Below are 16,277 nucleotides of genomic sequence, written 5' to 3'. Positions count from 1 at the left end.
TCCATCATGTTTTGAAGTTTCACTCTAGCTAATATTTCCGTGAATTCGCAATTTTCGGGAACTGCTTATTTTTCCGCAACTGTAATCATATTGTAACATGGCAAGACATCTTTGTTGCGATGTCTTAACGGAGTTCTCAGGATTTTATATTTTTCTTTTAATAGCCCCAAATCCATAAACAAAGCTAATGCATTCTTATTGGTGTATTTTATGGGATTCTGTTGGGGAGTTTGAATGCTTTCCTTGACTCTTTTAACCAGGCTTTGGCTCGTTGCTCGTGCCCTTGGGAGGTTTTTTTTTACCTTTTGATAAAATGTACGAACCTCATTCCTGTAATGACATCCCCCTATCTCCTCGATGGCGCAATTCTCATGTTCTCTTTTTTTTCCATATAAGAAAACGGTTGCGCTTGCCATAATTCGTCTTCAAACACGGAGTTTTTCTGTGGTGGCCGTGTGAAACATAGCACAGTCTTCGTTGTTTTGGCATGGACCGGAATATTCGTACCTTGCCTATAACGAGGAAGTATAATGGTCCGAGTTAATGTTAGCCCGTGCATTATTCGCACTTCCTGTATACTAGAGATGTATGGTGCCTCTATCAAAGGTAGTGTCATGTAGGCCCTATCTCCCGATCGGGCCAGCAAAGAAGTCTTCTTTTTTTCGCTTAGCGTTAAGATCTCCTAAGCCAATTTCAATGTCATAGCCAACGCAATACTCATATGTCTGACTTGACTTCGTGTTTAAATTGAACTTTAAAAACATTATGACCTTAGCCTTTGTGCTTAATGTGGTTTAATATCATTTGTGAAATTCCTTTTTCCAAATTCTTAATGGAAACTTCTACATGAACATGAAGGGTTCCTTAAGTACTTTACGTTATGATGGTGTTTGTTTGTAACATGGCTTAAACCGCAATTTAAATTTATTTTAAGAATTTCAAAACATCAACTGAACTTATTTATAAAACTTGACAGTTTATTATGCTACTATTTCTGCGAACCAAGCTACCGTTAACGTATCTTTATTTCCACTCGATAAATTTCTATCGAGTTTTCTCCCGTTCGTTAAGGACACAAAAAAGCCCTCATAATTCAATTCAATTTTCCTACAATTTCCTGATACCTTACCTCCCACTCCTCCCTTTGTTTTGGTTAGTGTGTGTGTATTGTCAGATAAGAGGTTTCCTTCACCACCTTCGTCGTCGCCGAATCGGCATCAAGGTAACACAACATGGATATTTATAACAGTTGCTGTTAAACTCCCAATCAAACCCTTTTTTCTTCCAGAAAATAGATTTTACCTGTTTATAGAAGAACATAGATTTCTACATCATAGCACACGTGTAGGGATACCAAAAATAGGAACGTTGAAATGACTAAAACAATCTACAGTTTCATCTAAAACAACAAACGCAAATTCTATCCTTAGTTAGAAGGTTATTTATGGAAGGGATTCAGCGATTTCTAAATATGGTGGCTTTTTCTGAGAATCCTTAAGCTTTTTTGACATAACGAAATAATAATCAGTTTGTTCCATTTATTCAGTTCCATTACATATGACGAAAGACTAAGCAGGTGTCTTGATTTAAAAGAAGAGAAGAATTGTATATTCAAACAAAAAAAGTTACGTATACGCCCACCGCACCTTTAAAAACATTTTATTTTTAAACCGTGTGTGGTTGATTTTCCACGTGGAAATTCAGCATCACTTTTCATGATGTGGCGAGGTGGTCCTAGATTTTATTTCCCTTATAACATTATCCATTAAATTTTGATCTATTCATCCTTGAGGGACCTTCATCCCATCCTCCCCTGCAGGGATCCTCTAAAAGACTTTTTTTTACCTTGAACAAAAATGTTTTTCGTGCAAAATAGGTGAGTTCGCGGCTTACTGTGAGAGAAAACACATTTGAACTTTGTCCTTGATATATAGATGGCGCTGTGTGTTGGGGGTTGGTGGTAAATTTTATCAATAACACAGAATCCTACAATCACAGTAAATGTCTGTTATTCTTATTGAATTAGACAGCGAGTATGAAGAAGGTTTGAAAAGTACCTTCCTATATTTTAGAGAGTGAGTATATACATAGAGACCTGGTTGTCTCGGTTAAGTAATTCCATCAGCTTAGAGTGGTAGAAACCTAAAAGTGTTCCAAGACCCTACCTAGCTATTTTGTTTCGTATAAAGCTAAGCTTTTTCAAGTAATATTGGAAATGGAATATTATATTCAAAGAGTCTAGATGATGTTTTCGTTCACGTCCGAATTTGAGTTTCCTCTCGAGTGTAATATGCGTTCCTTGGAGCAGATTAAATTTGCTGAGGCAACTGTGGAATAGAAAGATAGGTATTATACTTTGAAGTATAAAATAAAAATAAAAAATAATAAAATGCTTTTTATACGTGCGTAGCCATATTTAATGGAGCATAATAAGCTCAAATATAATGGTGATGTTCATTGGTTGTTGTGGGGTTTATGTTTTCTATTTAATTTTATTTCATTTGTAATTTTTGTTGTTTTAAGGAAAAACATAGAAATAAGGTCTTTTAGGCATTGGTCATGCTCTTACTAAGCATAAAAGGTACATTTTTTATTTTTTTTTTTTTCGATTGGAAGGATGAAAAGTCTATTTTTTTGACTTGAAATAGCGAACAAATAAAATAAATAAGCAAAACTTATGAATAAAATATGAACTTTCTATACTTATGTTTAGTTTTTCATGTTATTTTCTTACTTTAACATTGAACTGATGTATATCAGGAACCCTTATCATAATAGCCATGTTAGTAATGTAACCCTGCTGAATAATTTCTTGATGTTTTACTTTTTGTGACATTCGCTTAGGTCTGCGCCTTTTTAGGCACGTGTTGTAATATTATTTATGTCGTAACTGAATTAAGGAGTTTCTTTAGGATGAAAAGAAAAAAACAAGAAAAGGATGTCATCAAAGGAATTTACATACTCATTGGTTATTTTCATGCTAAATTATGCATATGTACCTGTCCTTTTATTTTTTGTTCCTTTATGTTATCTCATTGTCGTCTTGAAGTCTAACATTCTTAATTTAGAAAAAAAAAAACTATACAAATTAGTGATACCACATGAATCTTAAAGGCTTTCTTTCAAGCTCAATGAAACCAGTTTGTGTCCCTGACGAAACGAAAAAGATTTTGTTTATATGATTGAGATCGTTAAGATCGACATGGAAGAATTCTTTCAGGTAAATCTTGCGTTTTTGAGCTAAAACAGGGTTTGCACAGAGAAATGGAAGAAATGTTTCCTTCTTCTTCATTATCTGCAAAAGTCATTTGAGAATACGCCCAAGCGCTTGCTGTGCCTGGTTATTATTCCGATTATAGAGCTTATATGCGATCTATTTAGGGATAGCAAGCTCCTTCAGCGCTTTAAATCTAGAGTAGGCCAGATGTTTTTTTTTTTTTAACTGACACATGGTGATGTTATTCCACCTGATGTTTGCCTTCTTCATAGTTTAAAGGTAGAGATTGATAGGCCAGGATAAGCACTTATGTGGTAAAATGGGTTGTATTGTACCATTTCTGGCGAGTTCATCTGCCTTACAATCTTCTGGAATGTCTTTATGGGCCGGCACCCGCAAAGGTGAACATTAAACTATTGTATCATCTCCACTGTTACAGAGCTTATAAATACGGATATCAGATGTTGATAGCACGTTTTCCTTAAGTTCCGCCTAGAACACGCTAAAATGATTGACAAGGTTGAATGAAAGATTTAATTTCAGTCGTCCAAAGTAAACGCCCCCGCCAACCTCTTCATTTATTTTAAATCCATCTATGTAAAAGTTTAAGGACTCGTCATTCAGGAATACCCGAACCTCCCACAAAGATCTAGAAGGTACAGAAACCTGGAAGTTTCTATTGAATCGCAGTTAGGGGATGATGTAGTCTGTGTGCTTAGGGATTGATTCTAAATACTTAAGAATTACGGAGTGGTCAATGTTGTTGTTAACCCACTGCGATGAATCTTTAAGGCGAATTGCAGATCTTTCAGTTATTCGTTTGCTAAGTATTTCAAGAGGTGTTAGGTAGAGGAGGGTATACAGTGCCGTTTGTTAGGGTTTGTAGCATTTTCTAAAGCAATCCATCATACTGCCACACCTTAAATTAAAATCGGTCTTATTACCGAAGTATAACCAATGCTTAATTTAGGGCTTTAAGTCCCATTCATTACCACCATGTACATTAGCTTTCCAATGTTTCCAGATACTTAGTCTCGTCTAAGAACTTTTTTTGGAGACCTTAAGAAAATACAACTAAATCGGTTTTTCGGGGGTTGACACTCAGTCCAAAGTACTAGTTTATCTAAGGTGTTTTGTAAGAGTTCTTTAAGGGCGTAATGATGCTTTCATGAGACAGCTACTGCAACGTCATCCACATAGGCAATCACTCTGAAACACTACGCATCGAGACCAATAAGGATTTAATTTACCACCAGGTTTCGGAGGAGTGGGAATAGAACACCACCTTGAGGTTTCACTGTACTAACAAATTTTCTAGCAGTAGAATTTCCCAGTTTTGTGTTAAATATTCTGGTAGTCATCATTAAACGAATTAATGGCACAAGAAAACCCTCTACGTTCAGAGATGTTAGGGCAGTTTTGATTGCAGATGTTTCCACGTTGCTAAAAGCACCTTTGGTGTCAAGGAAAGCAACCATAGTGAACTTTCATGAAGGAAGAAGTATTCGATGGTACGTATTAAGGTGTGTAACGCCGTTCCCACCAAGATTGAAGTCTTGTTAGGGTCATAGTGAAACTGTTCCAGTATTGATCTAAGCATGATGGTTAGTTTTTAGGACTGTAATGTCAAAGGTCTTAGGTTTGATCCATGCCTGTTTCATCCAAAGTTTTTTTTCACTGGTACTACCCCTTGTGAGTAATTGACAAATCCTTCAAGAGTAATTCTTGTCACAAAAACTGCTTTTTAAAATTAGCTATAAACAAAGGTCCCCCTTAATTCCTGACAACATTACTCGCATACAGGAATGGTTTAGCGTTGTAAGTCACTAGGCCCTAGTTTTCAACGGACTGTTGCGCCACCTAAATTAATTATAGTGATCTTAATTACTTACTTAAGGTGGTGTTACAGCCTATGTCAACTAGGGCCTCACCCAACCAACTTCTCCTTCTAGCTCGGTCCCTAGTTAGATGTCTCCAGTTCGCGGTCTTCCGTTTATGCGCTGTCCTGTGGGTGTTGATTAAAAAACTTTTCGAACAGGAGCATTGGTTTATCATAGTCCATGCTTCTGCACCGTATAGCAGGACGGTTATGATGAGGTTCTTATATAGCGACACTTAGGTCTTTCAAGGGAGGACTTTACCACACAATTGCTTTTTTTGCCCAAAGAAACAGCGGTTAGAAAGAGTTATTCTTTGTTTGATCTCAGTACTGGCGTTGTTTTCTGTGTTTACAGCGGAGCCAAGGTAGACGAAGTCCTTGACGTCTGCCGACGGTGACGTTTTGACCGAGACGTCGCGTTGGTACTGTAAGTTCGTTCTTTGTATTTTGTTTTACCCTCATTAACCGTTAAATCAATTTTTGTCGCTTCTGCCTCAATACTCACAAAAGCCCCCTTGACATCACGCTGAGTTCTTCCGATAATGTCAATGTCATCAGAATATGCTAGTAATTGGACAGACTTTTGAAACCTTTATAGAGCAGTGTGAAGTTTGGCAGGGACTAGGCATGGCTCTTAACAGCTCATCCCAGTAGATGCTGTCATATGCGGCCTTGAAATCTATGAAAAGTTGGTGGGCGTCAATTTGGTGTCTTGGTTTTTCCCAGGATCTGCCGTAATGTGAATATTTGGTCAACTGTGGACCTGGTCTGAAACCATACTGATATGGACCTATCAGGTTGTTGACGATGGGCTTTAGATGTTAACATATTACGGCAGAAAAGACTTTGTAGGCGATGTTAAGCAGACTGATTCCTCTATAGTTGGTGCAGTTTAGAGGGTCTTCTTTTTTTAGTATTGGGTAAACAATACTGAGGTTCCATTTTTCGGACATGCTTTCTTCCGTCCAAATTTTACAGATAAGTTGGTGCTTACAACAAAATTATCTCCAGCTGCTCGGCATGCAAACCATCTACTCCAGCGGCTTTGTTTTTAGGCTTCAGCTTAGATATGGCAATCTTTACTTCTTTAGGTCCAAGTTGGGAGAGCGGGATTGTTGGCTTTCATTGTCCATGTTGAATGAATCATCCTGCCTGACAGCGAAATTCGATTCGTCGTCGCCGTTATACAATCTGCAGAAATGGTCCTTAAATATCCTCAGCATTGAGTGCGGTTCCACTATGATATTCACACTTTCATCTTAGCAGCCTTCGGTTCTAAGTTTATATACTTTTAAATTTCGTTTTACCTGTTCATATAACTTTTGAACTTCATTCCTGCTTTAAAACTTCTCAACACCTTCGACCGCACGCTTCTCATGCTTTCTCTTTTACCTTCTGAGAAGTCGGTGTTAGTCTCACCTCTTCTGCTCATAGAGCTCATAAGCAGCTCTAGTTCTTTTTTGCAGCGCCGCGCCGCGCTGCTTTGAGTGCCTGTTTTTTGGATACATTTGCCTGCCGACATTCCTAATCAAACCAGGGGTTCCTTGTTGATGGTTTCTTGAAAACCAGCACGTCAGTGATCAGTAAACGTTAATTTTGAGTCTAATACAACACCAAGGTCAGAAAAACTGTATTGTCTAGCACCATTCCCAAAATTAATCAAGCTCTTCGCAATCTTTGGTGGTGTTACTAGTTACAATAATTTTAACGTCATTTCGTAGATTAAATGGAATTATCTAAAACAGAATACATAAAATAAACAGCAATGGACAATGGTGACTCTCTTGAGGTAAACCGACATTGATTTAAAATCGTCAAGAAAAGTTACTCCTGGGCATGACGCTATAATATTTATCTTTAAGATGTGATAAGATCCACATAACAAGATGATTCTTGATATTAATTTAGCTTAATTTATTGTGACGAATTTCATGGCTAACAATCTAGGAATAGCAGACAATTTATCTATAGGACGATATTGCTTAACAAAATTTGTATATCCTTTTTGAACTGGTGGTAAGTACGAATATTTGGAAAGATTTGTGAACCTAAAACATTTCAAAGACTCGTTGAAAAGAAGAATTAGAGGTTAGGAAACATAAATCCCATCAGCAGCAAGACAGAAAGATTCATTACGCTTTAAACTGCTTGCCTTAGAGATCGGAAAATTGGGTGATGCATGATAAATGTATTCTTCTTTGTTAGGAGACATAAGAGGAAAGGTGTTCGCAGGAGAAAAATTTTCAAAGACTAAATAAATAAATTGGGTGGCGCAACAGTCCGTTTGAGAACTAAGGCCTAGTGACTGACAAATCTCAACCATTCCTGTGTGCTAGTACTGTTTTCACGAATGGAAGGGACCTACAATTTTAAGCCGAATCCGAACGGCTAATTTGAGAAAGCACTTTTTCATGACAAGAGTTACTCTTGGAGAATTTGTCAGTTCCTCGCAAGAAGCAGTACCCGTGAAAAAGACTTTAGATGGCATAGGCAGGGATCGAACCCAAGACCTCTCGCATGACAGTCCATCGCACTAACCGTCATGCCACGGGTACTACGTTTTCAAAGACTGTTCTTAAAAATAATCTGCGAAAATGTTCGAAATTGACTCTGCAAGAGGTCTTGAAGAATTTTAAAAGGTCCTACTAGCTAAATATCCGTCAAATTTATGTTTACTTTAAACATACTTTCAACATATCTCCAAAACATGGTTACGTTAATTTTTAAATCACACGCAATATATAAAAATTAATTGAGAATTCCACAAGTTTGAAAAAGTCAAAACGTCGTATCGTTGGTCAGGGCCTGATTTCCTTTATTTTAATTTTTTTTTTAATGCGAACCAAGTTTTTAATTAACACATTGTGAAAGTCTAAAAAAAAATCAAATAAGGTTTCATAAAATCGTGTAGAATCATTTTATACAAACACAAGTAAATATCGCATCTTTGACCACATTGGTTGCACACAAAAATGGTTGAGACTTGGAAGTCACTAGGTTTTGGTTATCAACGGTCTGTTTTTTTTTTGTTTAGTTAATTTCGAGTAATATCTTTAATAGCTGAGTAAAGTTACATTGTTTAAAGACAAACTTGGTTTATTCTTACACTAAAATAATTAAATTAAAAAAAATAATATTTTTTTAAGTTATGATATTGTGTACAAACAAACCTGCACTTTAAAACGGTATATTATGATTTTAACTTTTGATTAAAGGAAACTTCAAATCCGCTGCCAACAGCCTAAACTATTAGCTAAAGGAGTTAAAATTTTAAAATAAGGACTTTAAACTGATTCAAGTGAGGCATTTTATTTTTTAATAATTAAAAATAAAATTAGTACCATTCTAAACTTTTTGGTCAAAAAACAAAAATTCAAATTTTCTCAAAAATTACCTAAAAAATTTTTATGAAATTTTCTCAAAGTTAGTTTGTATTAGCTTGGCTTCTTTCAATATACAAAAATATGTTTTAATATTGCTCCATAGAATTTTTATTAAAAACTAAGCTTGACTTGAATGTAAATTAGTCTTAATTACTTTGCAATAGCCATTAGAGGAGTAAATCCTAATGTAAAACTTAAAGTGCCTTCTCAAAACTAATGCATATCTCTTATTTGAAAGTCCACCTACACTCATTAAACATTCCAAACACTTATCACTTTGTTGTCTGTGGCCTTCATCTCCTCTGCATCACTTCACTTACAACACATTCATTGTAAAAGCCCTCATTATTCACTATCCAACACTATGTCGTAGTTAATGCAGTTAGGCTTGAAAATTAATGTAATTTTCCACCATCATTTTCTACCGCACAAGAGCTACCATATAAGTTCCTTTTCCAACACAAAACGCCATCAGTACCTAGAGCCTAACCCGCCCACCTACTCTACCCACTATCTATAGGATCCCAGTTTGACGCCAGTTGCTTCTTTAATATCTGTTTATTGGAGTGAAAATGAAATGCGTAGTACGTGAAAATCAAAGGTGATAAATTGAAGAATAAAAATAAAAACCTTAGGTGTTCTCCATTTTGTTGTTATAAAATGTTACTGTTCGTCCTTAGACCACAAACCAACAACAAACATCATAAAATAGGAACAAAAACTGAACTGAACAACATTATGTGCTCAATTTATAAAAGCATTTTTGTTGGGACAAGACGAGGTTCCAGTTCCAGTACCGTACCACAAGTATTCCCGTACCTATATAATTTCTTCGCTCGTCCTTGTTTCAGTTCATGAATAATGTACTCTGATTTTATTATCCTTTTGAACGTTAAGGTTAATGCATCCTTGCCTGATAACATGTTGGGAAGATTTTATTATTTTTATTTTTATTTTGTATTTTACTTTTTTTTTGTAAATATACGAGTATAAAGTTGAGAAAGGAAACTGTAGTAAAGAGAGTAAGGAAGACCCACAAGAACACAACCATTACCCTCTGACTTTAAGGCAAACGGCCCGGCCCGTCCTGGCCACATGGCCATATGAAATCTGTGCGTATATGTTTTTAACTTTTATCCTTATTTTTTAAGTTGGGAGAATAAAAAGCATGGATGTTCATTTTGATGTTCTTAAATGTAATTTTTTGATACTATAACAGTCCAAGTTCATGAAAAGGTACATTCAAAGTCGTTTGATAAGGAATTACATTTCTTCGGATAATTCGATTTATTAGAATACTAAGAAAATATCTCAGTCACTATTTTGAAAAGCATAACATCAGTTCAAGAAGTGAAAAATGTTCTTATATTTTCATCGAAATTAAAGGTTTGCTGTTTTGCTTTGAGTTTTACGATTAACCACAATCAACAGCCTCGTAGTGTACTTTAAGCAATAAAAAAAAGAAGTAAGTTTGTAAATTTTGAATAAATATTTGGTTTCTCATACTTTTTGCTTTTTATAGGTTTTTGGGTATCTTGCTGGATAATGTTCTCGGTTTTTAAACAAAAATGTTGTTATTAATTTACAATGAAATAAAATAACATCTGCTCCTTTTCGGATAAGTAAAATAAAAAATCTCAAATAATAATTTGTTAAATTTTTTAAATCAGTGTTAAAGATACATAATCTTGTTTAAACTTTAAATGTTCAAATAATGCATTCAGTGAAATATTTGTATATGAAAAGTATTAAAAAAAGAAAAACAAAATTTTAAAAAGTTGTTTTTGGTACAGAACTTAAAGGATTTTAGTATCTTACTTAGATTCTGGAAATTCTCATTAGCTATTAGTGTTTATTTAAATCTATCTATGTATATGAACTCCAACTAATTTTTCAACTTCCGCACTCACAACCCAATTAACATAATCCATAAGATGTTCTGCAAGTAACACAAAACAGTTCTGAAAAAAAGCTAAAGAAATTGACGGGTCACACAACTCTATTGGCTTAAGTGTTTCTGCAGACGATCTATCTGAAAATTTCAAAAATCTTCTTCAAATCAACCCAACAACAACTTTCTTATAATCACAGCCGCTCGTTCGTGATGATATATTGGACTCAGTTATATCAGTCAATGAAATAAAACTCGTTCTCCAAAGAGCCAAGAACGAATATTTTTAAAATGCAACCCCTACTTTTTATAACAATCTGCATACTTTTTATAATAAGATTTTTGATAAAGTTGATGTGCCGTCCTCTTTTAAAAATTCGAAAATTTTTCGAATTCATAAGAAAGGTTATCAGGTGCAGTTGAAAATTACATGTCTTTTATGAATGTCATTGCGAAGATGTTTTGTTCTCATTAACAGGCTTGAAAATTGGGTAGATGTGAGCAACACTCTTACAGAAGTTCAAGTAGACTTTAGAAAGAACTTTTTTGAAACAAAGACGTAAACACATTGTTTGTCGATTTTAAAGCTGCTTTATTTTTTAAACTTTCCAAACTTGGAGTGTTAACAAAATTCATCCAAATAATCCGTTGTTTGTACACAGATACTGAAGTTGCAGTCTGGGATGACAAAACATATTCAAAACCCTTTAAATCACTTACTGGAGTAAAGCAGAGATGTCTACTCAGTGCTCTTCTATTTGCTCTTTTTATTAATGACAAACTAGGCACATTCCAGGAGGTGTCTTGCAGGTATCGTACAAAATGTATTACTCTACACTGATGGACTTCTTTTGTTATCCGAATCAACAGAAATCCTGCAACTGATGGTAAATCGTCGTACGGACTATTGTGTCAAGTAGAATCTAGTCATCAACACGGACAAAACAAAAGTAATGATCTTTTCACGTTCCAATCGGAAGTGAATTTAAGAACACGTAGATACTTAATGGAAGTCGCTTAGAAATATCGAAATAAAATAAGTATTTGGGAGTTTTACTAAATCCAACCATCGATTTTAACAAACAGAGCAAAAACTTCACAAAACTTAATTAATGTTACTTGGAAGAAGATTTTCTCTAAAGATCACATAAAATTTTTAACAAAGTATAATATTTTCAATGCAGTCGTGAAATCTTCGCTTTGTTATGCGGCACAAAGAAAGAATATGAAGAAATTGAAAAATTTGAAAAGAAATTTCTTAAAGAAAATATTCAATATTCCCTTAACAGCACCAAACTATTTAATTTCTTTGGAAACAGGTCTGCCAAAACTTTTTACTTCTGTTAAAAAGTTGTGCAAATCAATCTTAACAATATTGTTTAGATGAAAACGAAGTTCTACGAAATCATTCAAAAACTTGAAGAATCTAATCGAAATCAGATGATTGAAAATACCCGTCAATCCGAGAGCAGATTACTCTACAGCCAGCTTAATTATAACTTGTGTGACAAGATTCTTTCTCCTATTGAGATATTTCCCTAATTTTGAAATCAAGATACATTTAAATGGAACACCATACAACGGAAGCTTTGACCATTTTTGCAATTGATGTAATTTGAGAGCTAAAAAATATTGCTTGCATTTCATCAGTGTGCGTCCAATTTTTAACCAGCAAAGAAGAGTATGCTTTTGTATACCATCAATACCAGTACAGGAAGCTATCGAAATTTGAAATGGATCAGATTGGGTGAACCTTGTTAAATTTGTCAGAGCTAGCTACCGCTACAGAATGCTTATAATAACGGAATATACATAAATCATATAATGCAAATATTTATAAAATCAGATACCTTTTTTTTAGAAAAATTTATATTGATTACTTGCAGTATTTTTAACGGAATATTAAATGTCTACAATTTATTTCAATACAGATTCTTGATACATAATTTTTTTAAAGACATGAGACAACTCGCCGCTTCTGTCGCAACGCTGAAAAACGATCCACTAACAGCACGCTTAGATCTTCCAATTATTATGTCAATATCATCGGCGCGGCGTTCCCGAGTAATTATATGGGTCTCTGGAAGTTTGTGCCCCTAGTGTTGACGGTTGAATTTTGCACAATTCTTTCCAGAACGATGTTGAAAAAGTCGCATGACAGTTAATAGTCTCGTCTAACACCTTTTTTGACATCAAGTGCATCGGTGAGATCTTTTCCGACCTCGATAAATGGTGCAGCGTGTTTTCTCCATTTGCACAAATGGGCAAGTTTGATAGCGAAAGCTCTTCTCTACAGATTGTGTCATGCGTGAATTAAAATCGATACAGAGACTGTGGGTATCTATTTGAAGTTCTTGGGTTTCTTCCAACATCTGCAGTAATGTGAATATTTGGTTAATAATCGACTCTCCTGGTCTGAAAACACACTGATACGGACCTATCAGGTTGCTTCAAACATTCACATTATACAGCAGACAGGATCTTGTATGCGATGTCCAGGAGACTGATGCCTCTATAGGGGCATTCTTTCCTCCGACCATGAATTGGTGAAACTCCGTAAGAAGTCAACGCCAAAATGCTTTCAGCTCCAGCAGCTTTGTTAAACCAAAGTTTTGATTATTGGACCAAAGTTTTGATATAGCTGTCTTTACTATGTCGAGGTCGGGTAAGCGGCATTTTTGTTCTGCATCGCCTTGGTTGAGTGGTTCTATCTTTATTACAGCAGAATTCGATTCGTTATCCCCGTTATATAAATTAGGAATGTGCCTTTCCATATTGTCAGCATATAGTCTGCGACATTTCTCTATCTCCTCGAATGCGTGGTCTTCCAACTCCCTTTTTTCTATCTTAGAAGCCGGAGTTCCTTTTCTGTTCGTAGGTAGACCTGAGGAGCAGCTCTGGTCGGTCTGTGCATAGTCGTTTTGTATGCAGTTGCTTAGATGTGCTTGCTGGCATTCGTCTTCGCTGTTGTGGTCATGTGGAACCTAGCACTCCAAAGAGGGCATCTCTGAAGACTTCGAGACAATAATGTCACTGGTTTCCAATGCTTAATGCAGGTATCATAGGACTTTTTATGAGGTTGTGACTCGATCAAAAAAGGACATGGCAGTCTCTTGCTAGTGTAGCCATCTAACGTCGAATCTTCTCACAGTCTTCGTTGTTTTGGCATGGACCGGAATATTCGTAGCCGTAGCTACAACGAGGTAGTGGTTCGAGTCAATATTGGCCCATCAAATCGTTCGAACATCCTGTATATTGGAGAAATCGATCAGCCTGAATCCGTTGTTGGAAGCTGTATCTCTCGATTGTTCCGCCAATAATATTTTTACCACCGGAATAATTTTATGTTTGTAAGAAAAACTATTAAACATTCTCTTCTCGAAAGTCGATATCTTGAAAATTGTTCGAAATTTTTTTTACGAAATTGAAAAATAAAAGTTTATATTTTATATCATGGTTTTCAATAATAGCGCTACAAAAGCTTTTATCTAAATAAAACGAAAACGGTTTTAGATATCAATCAAATTCTTTATTCCTGTGAAAGTACGTTCGATGCCATCATGTATGCAACTCGATTTCTTTTGCATGGACACCAGGAGCACGCTTGCAGAAGTCCAGACGCTGAACCCAATTTTCGAAGGTTTTCAAGCAAAAATCGGCCGATACTACTGCAATTTCACGTTCGATATTCCTACAAAGTTCATCAATCATCTATAGCTTGTTGGCATAGACCATAGACTTGATGTACGCCCACCTGAAAAAGTCAAATGGCGTCGAATCGCACGACCGAGACGGCCAAGCGACTAGACCATTTCGTAAGATAACACGTTCTCCAAACTTTGTTTTCAATAAATTGATTGTGACATTCGTTAGGTTGGTTGTGGAGCGCACCGTGCGTTGGTTCCACATGTCCTTCAAGTCAATATCATCCGATTGAGTCCGAAAATATTCGGTTATCATTATACATGAGCGATTTCCATTCACAGTAACGTGTCGGTCTTGATCATCAAGGAAGAAGTACCGCTTAATTGCTTCGACGCTTTCAAATCTTTAAATATAGGTTTCTTCTATTTACAAATTATTCTTTCGGTGCAGGAGTAAGTTTGTGCGACTCAGTCTTTTTCATTTTGAACAATTGTTTTCTTGCAAAATTGCAAATTCTAATAATTTGCTTGTTCAACTTAACCCTTAAGATCAACATCCCCTTCTGCTCCGTAACATACTTGTGTGCAATACGGAATCTTTTTTTTTTGATATAAATGTACTAATTTTTATAATATTTGTATCTAAACAAAATTAAAAAAGCTTTCTATTTTTATATTTTCATTTCAGATCGAAACGCCTACAATTTTAATCTTGCCTCTTCTCAAAACCGCCGACATTAATTTTGCCGTCAAAATAAAAAAAAATAAAAAAAAACAATAATGATATTAACAACAAATCTTCGCACAAAACTAACATACAACATTTACAAATAAATTTATTAAATCTCAATTAAACAATTCTCTAGAGAAATAACTTCTTCACGCGCGGGTAATTTCTGCACAAATACAAATACAAAAAAAAACACACAAAAATAAAAAATCGTATTCGGTTTCGGTGAGTAATTTTAAATCTTCTTTATGCACTCGTGCAATAGTTAATAAATAAAAGAAAAAGAAAAATTCTAATTTTTACAAATCAAGGAAAGTGTAAGAAAAAAATAGGAAAAGTTTTTCATCTCGTCGTCATTAAAATCAACGTCTCTTATTGTCGAATGCGTCGTCCGTCACCGTTAGTTTAACGTGCTGCCGTCCGTCACTCGTCGGAAGATTTTTGATTTGAATTTAACGCATATTAAAACTCAAGCTTCAAAGTCAAAGAAAGATCGCCAAAGGTACGAAGTTACATCAAGAAAATCATTACAAGAAAACATCGTTCGGAAGGGAAGGAAAAATCCAACTCTCTAATTAGCACCCACTCATATAAATTTTCAGTGTTGTGTTTTGTTGATGGAAAATTTCAGCTCGGCGAGAAATCTCTTGAGTATCAGCATCATAGTCGTCAAAAATGAAATATTTTTAATTAATTTCTTAATTTGCTGTTGTTGCTGCTACAACTGTTGTGCTGCGTGTTATCGTGGTCGTGGTCGTGGTGCTGCTGCAACAATAATAATAATAATTAATAGTGAAAAACATTTTCCGTTTCCATTACCTCCATCAGAGCTTTTAACAACAACAACAACAAAAACAAAAACAATAAAAACAACGTCAACCGGAAAGAAAACATCGTCATTGTTTTGCTGGAGTTGTTCCTCCGGCGGAGGCGGTAGTGGTATCGGTGAACGGTGTAACACACTTCACCAACACTCATCATAATTTGTTGCAATATTGTAGGTAGTTAAAGTGCAATCAAATATTTTTATTTTTAATTGTTAATAATAATATTGGTCGTGTAAAACCAACAAATTAATCAGAACATCAGAAAAATAGTGACGACATAAAAGAAATCGACTAAAAAAACAACAAACAAAGAAAAATAATTAAAAAATCAACAACAAAAGAAAAAAACGAAAAGTTTAAAACTTAAACAAATACAAAAAATTATTTCAACCCTTCAAAGCGATTTAATAAAAAACCGCCAACCTGGAACTAATGGAATTAGAGAACATTGTGGCCAATACGGTCTACTTGAAAGCAAGAGAAGGTGAGTCTTTTTTAATATCCTTTGCTTTATAAGGATAGATGGGATGAAATATCCTTTATCCATCATCCTTTATCCTTTTTTTGGTTTATTTTAATTTTAATCTGTTTCAACCAATTTTGCAGGAATAGTGTATTTTATTAAAAGTTAAATTTCTCTCTAGGCGCATGAAAAATATAGGGTAAATCACTCAAAAACGGTGAAATATGACAAAATTATAATTTG

General features: G+C 35.1%; 1 protein-coding gene across 2 annotated transcripts in view; it reads left to right on the top strand.

Moving 5' to 3' along the window:
• Nucleotides 1-16,277, top strand: part of LOC129943475 (G protein-coupled receptor kinase 2) — a 406,878-nt gene that overhangs the window by 165,121 nt on the left and 225,480 nt on the right. For both annotated transcript variants that reach the window (XM_056052964.1, XM_056052965.1), the window contains exon 2: nt 14,703-16,055. In XM_056052964.1, the coding sequence (XP_055908939.1) occupies nt 16,004-16,055 (52 nt within the window). In that variant the 5' untranslated portion in view covers nt 14,703-16,003. The remainder of the gene's footprint in view (nt 1-14,702; nt 16,056-16,277) is intronic.

This window comes from Eupeodes corollae, chromosome 1 (genome assembly GCF_945859685.1).
Source record: "Eupeodes corollae chromosome 1, idEupCoro1.1, whole genome shotgun sequence".
Taxonomy (NCBI): domain Eukaryota; kingdom Metazoa; phylum Arthropoda; class Insecta; order Diptera; family Syrphidae; genus Eupeodes; species Eupeodes corollae.
The sequence above is the reverse complement of the archived record's forward strand: the minus strand, read 5'-3'. Positions and strand labels throughout refer to the sequence as shown.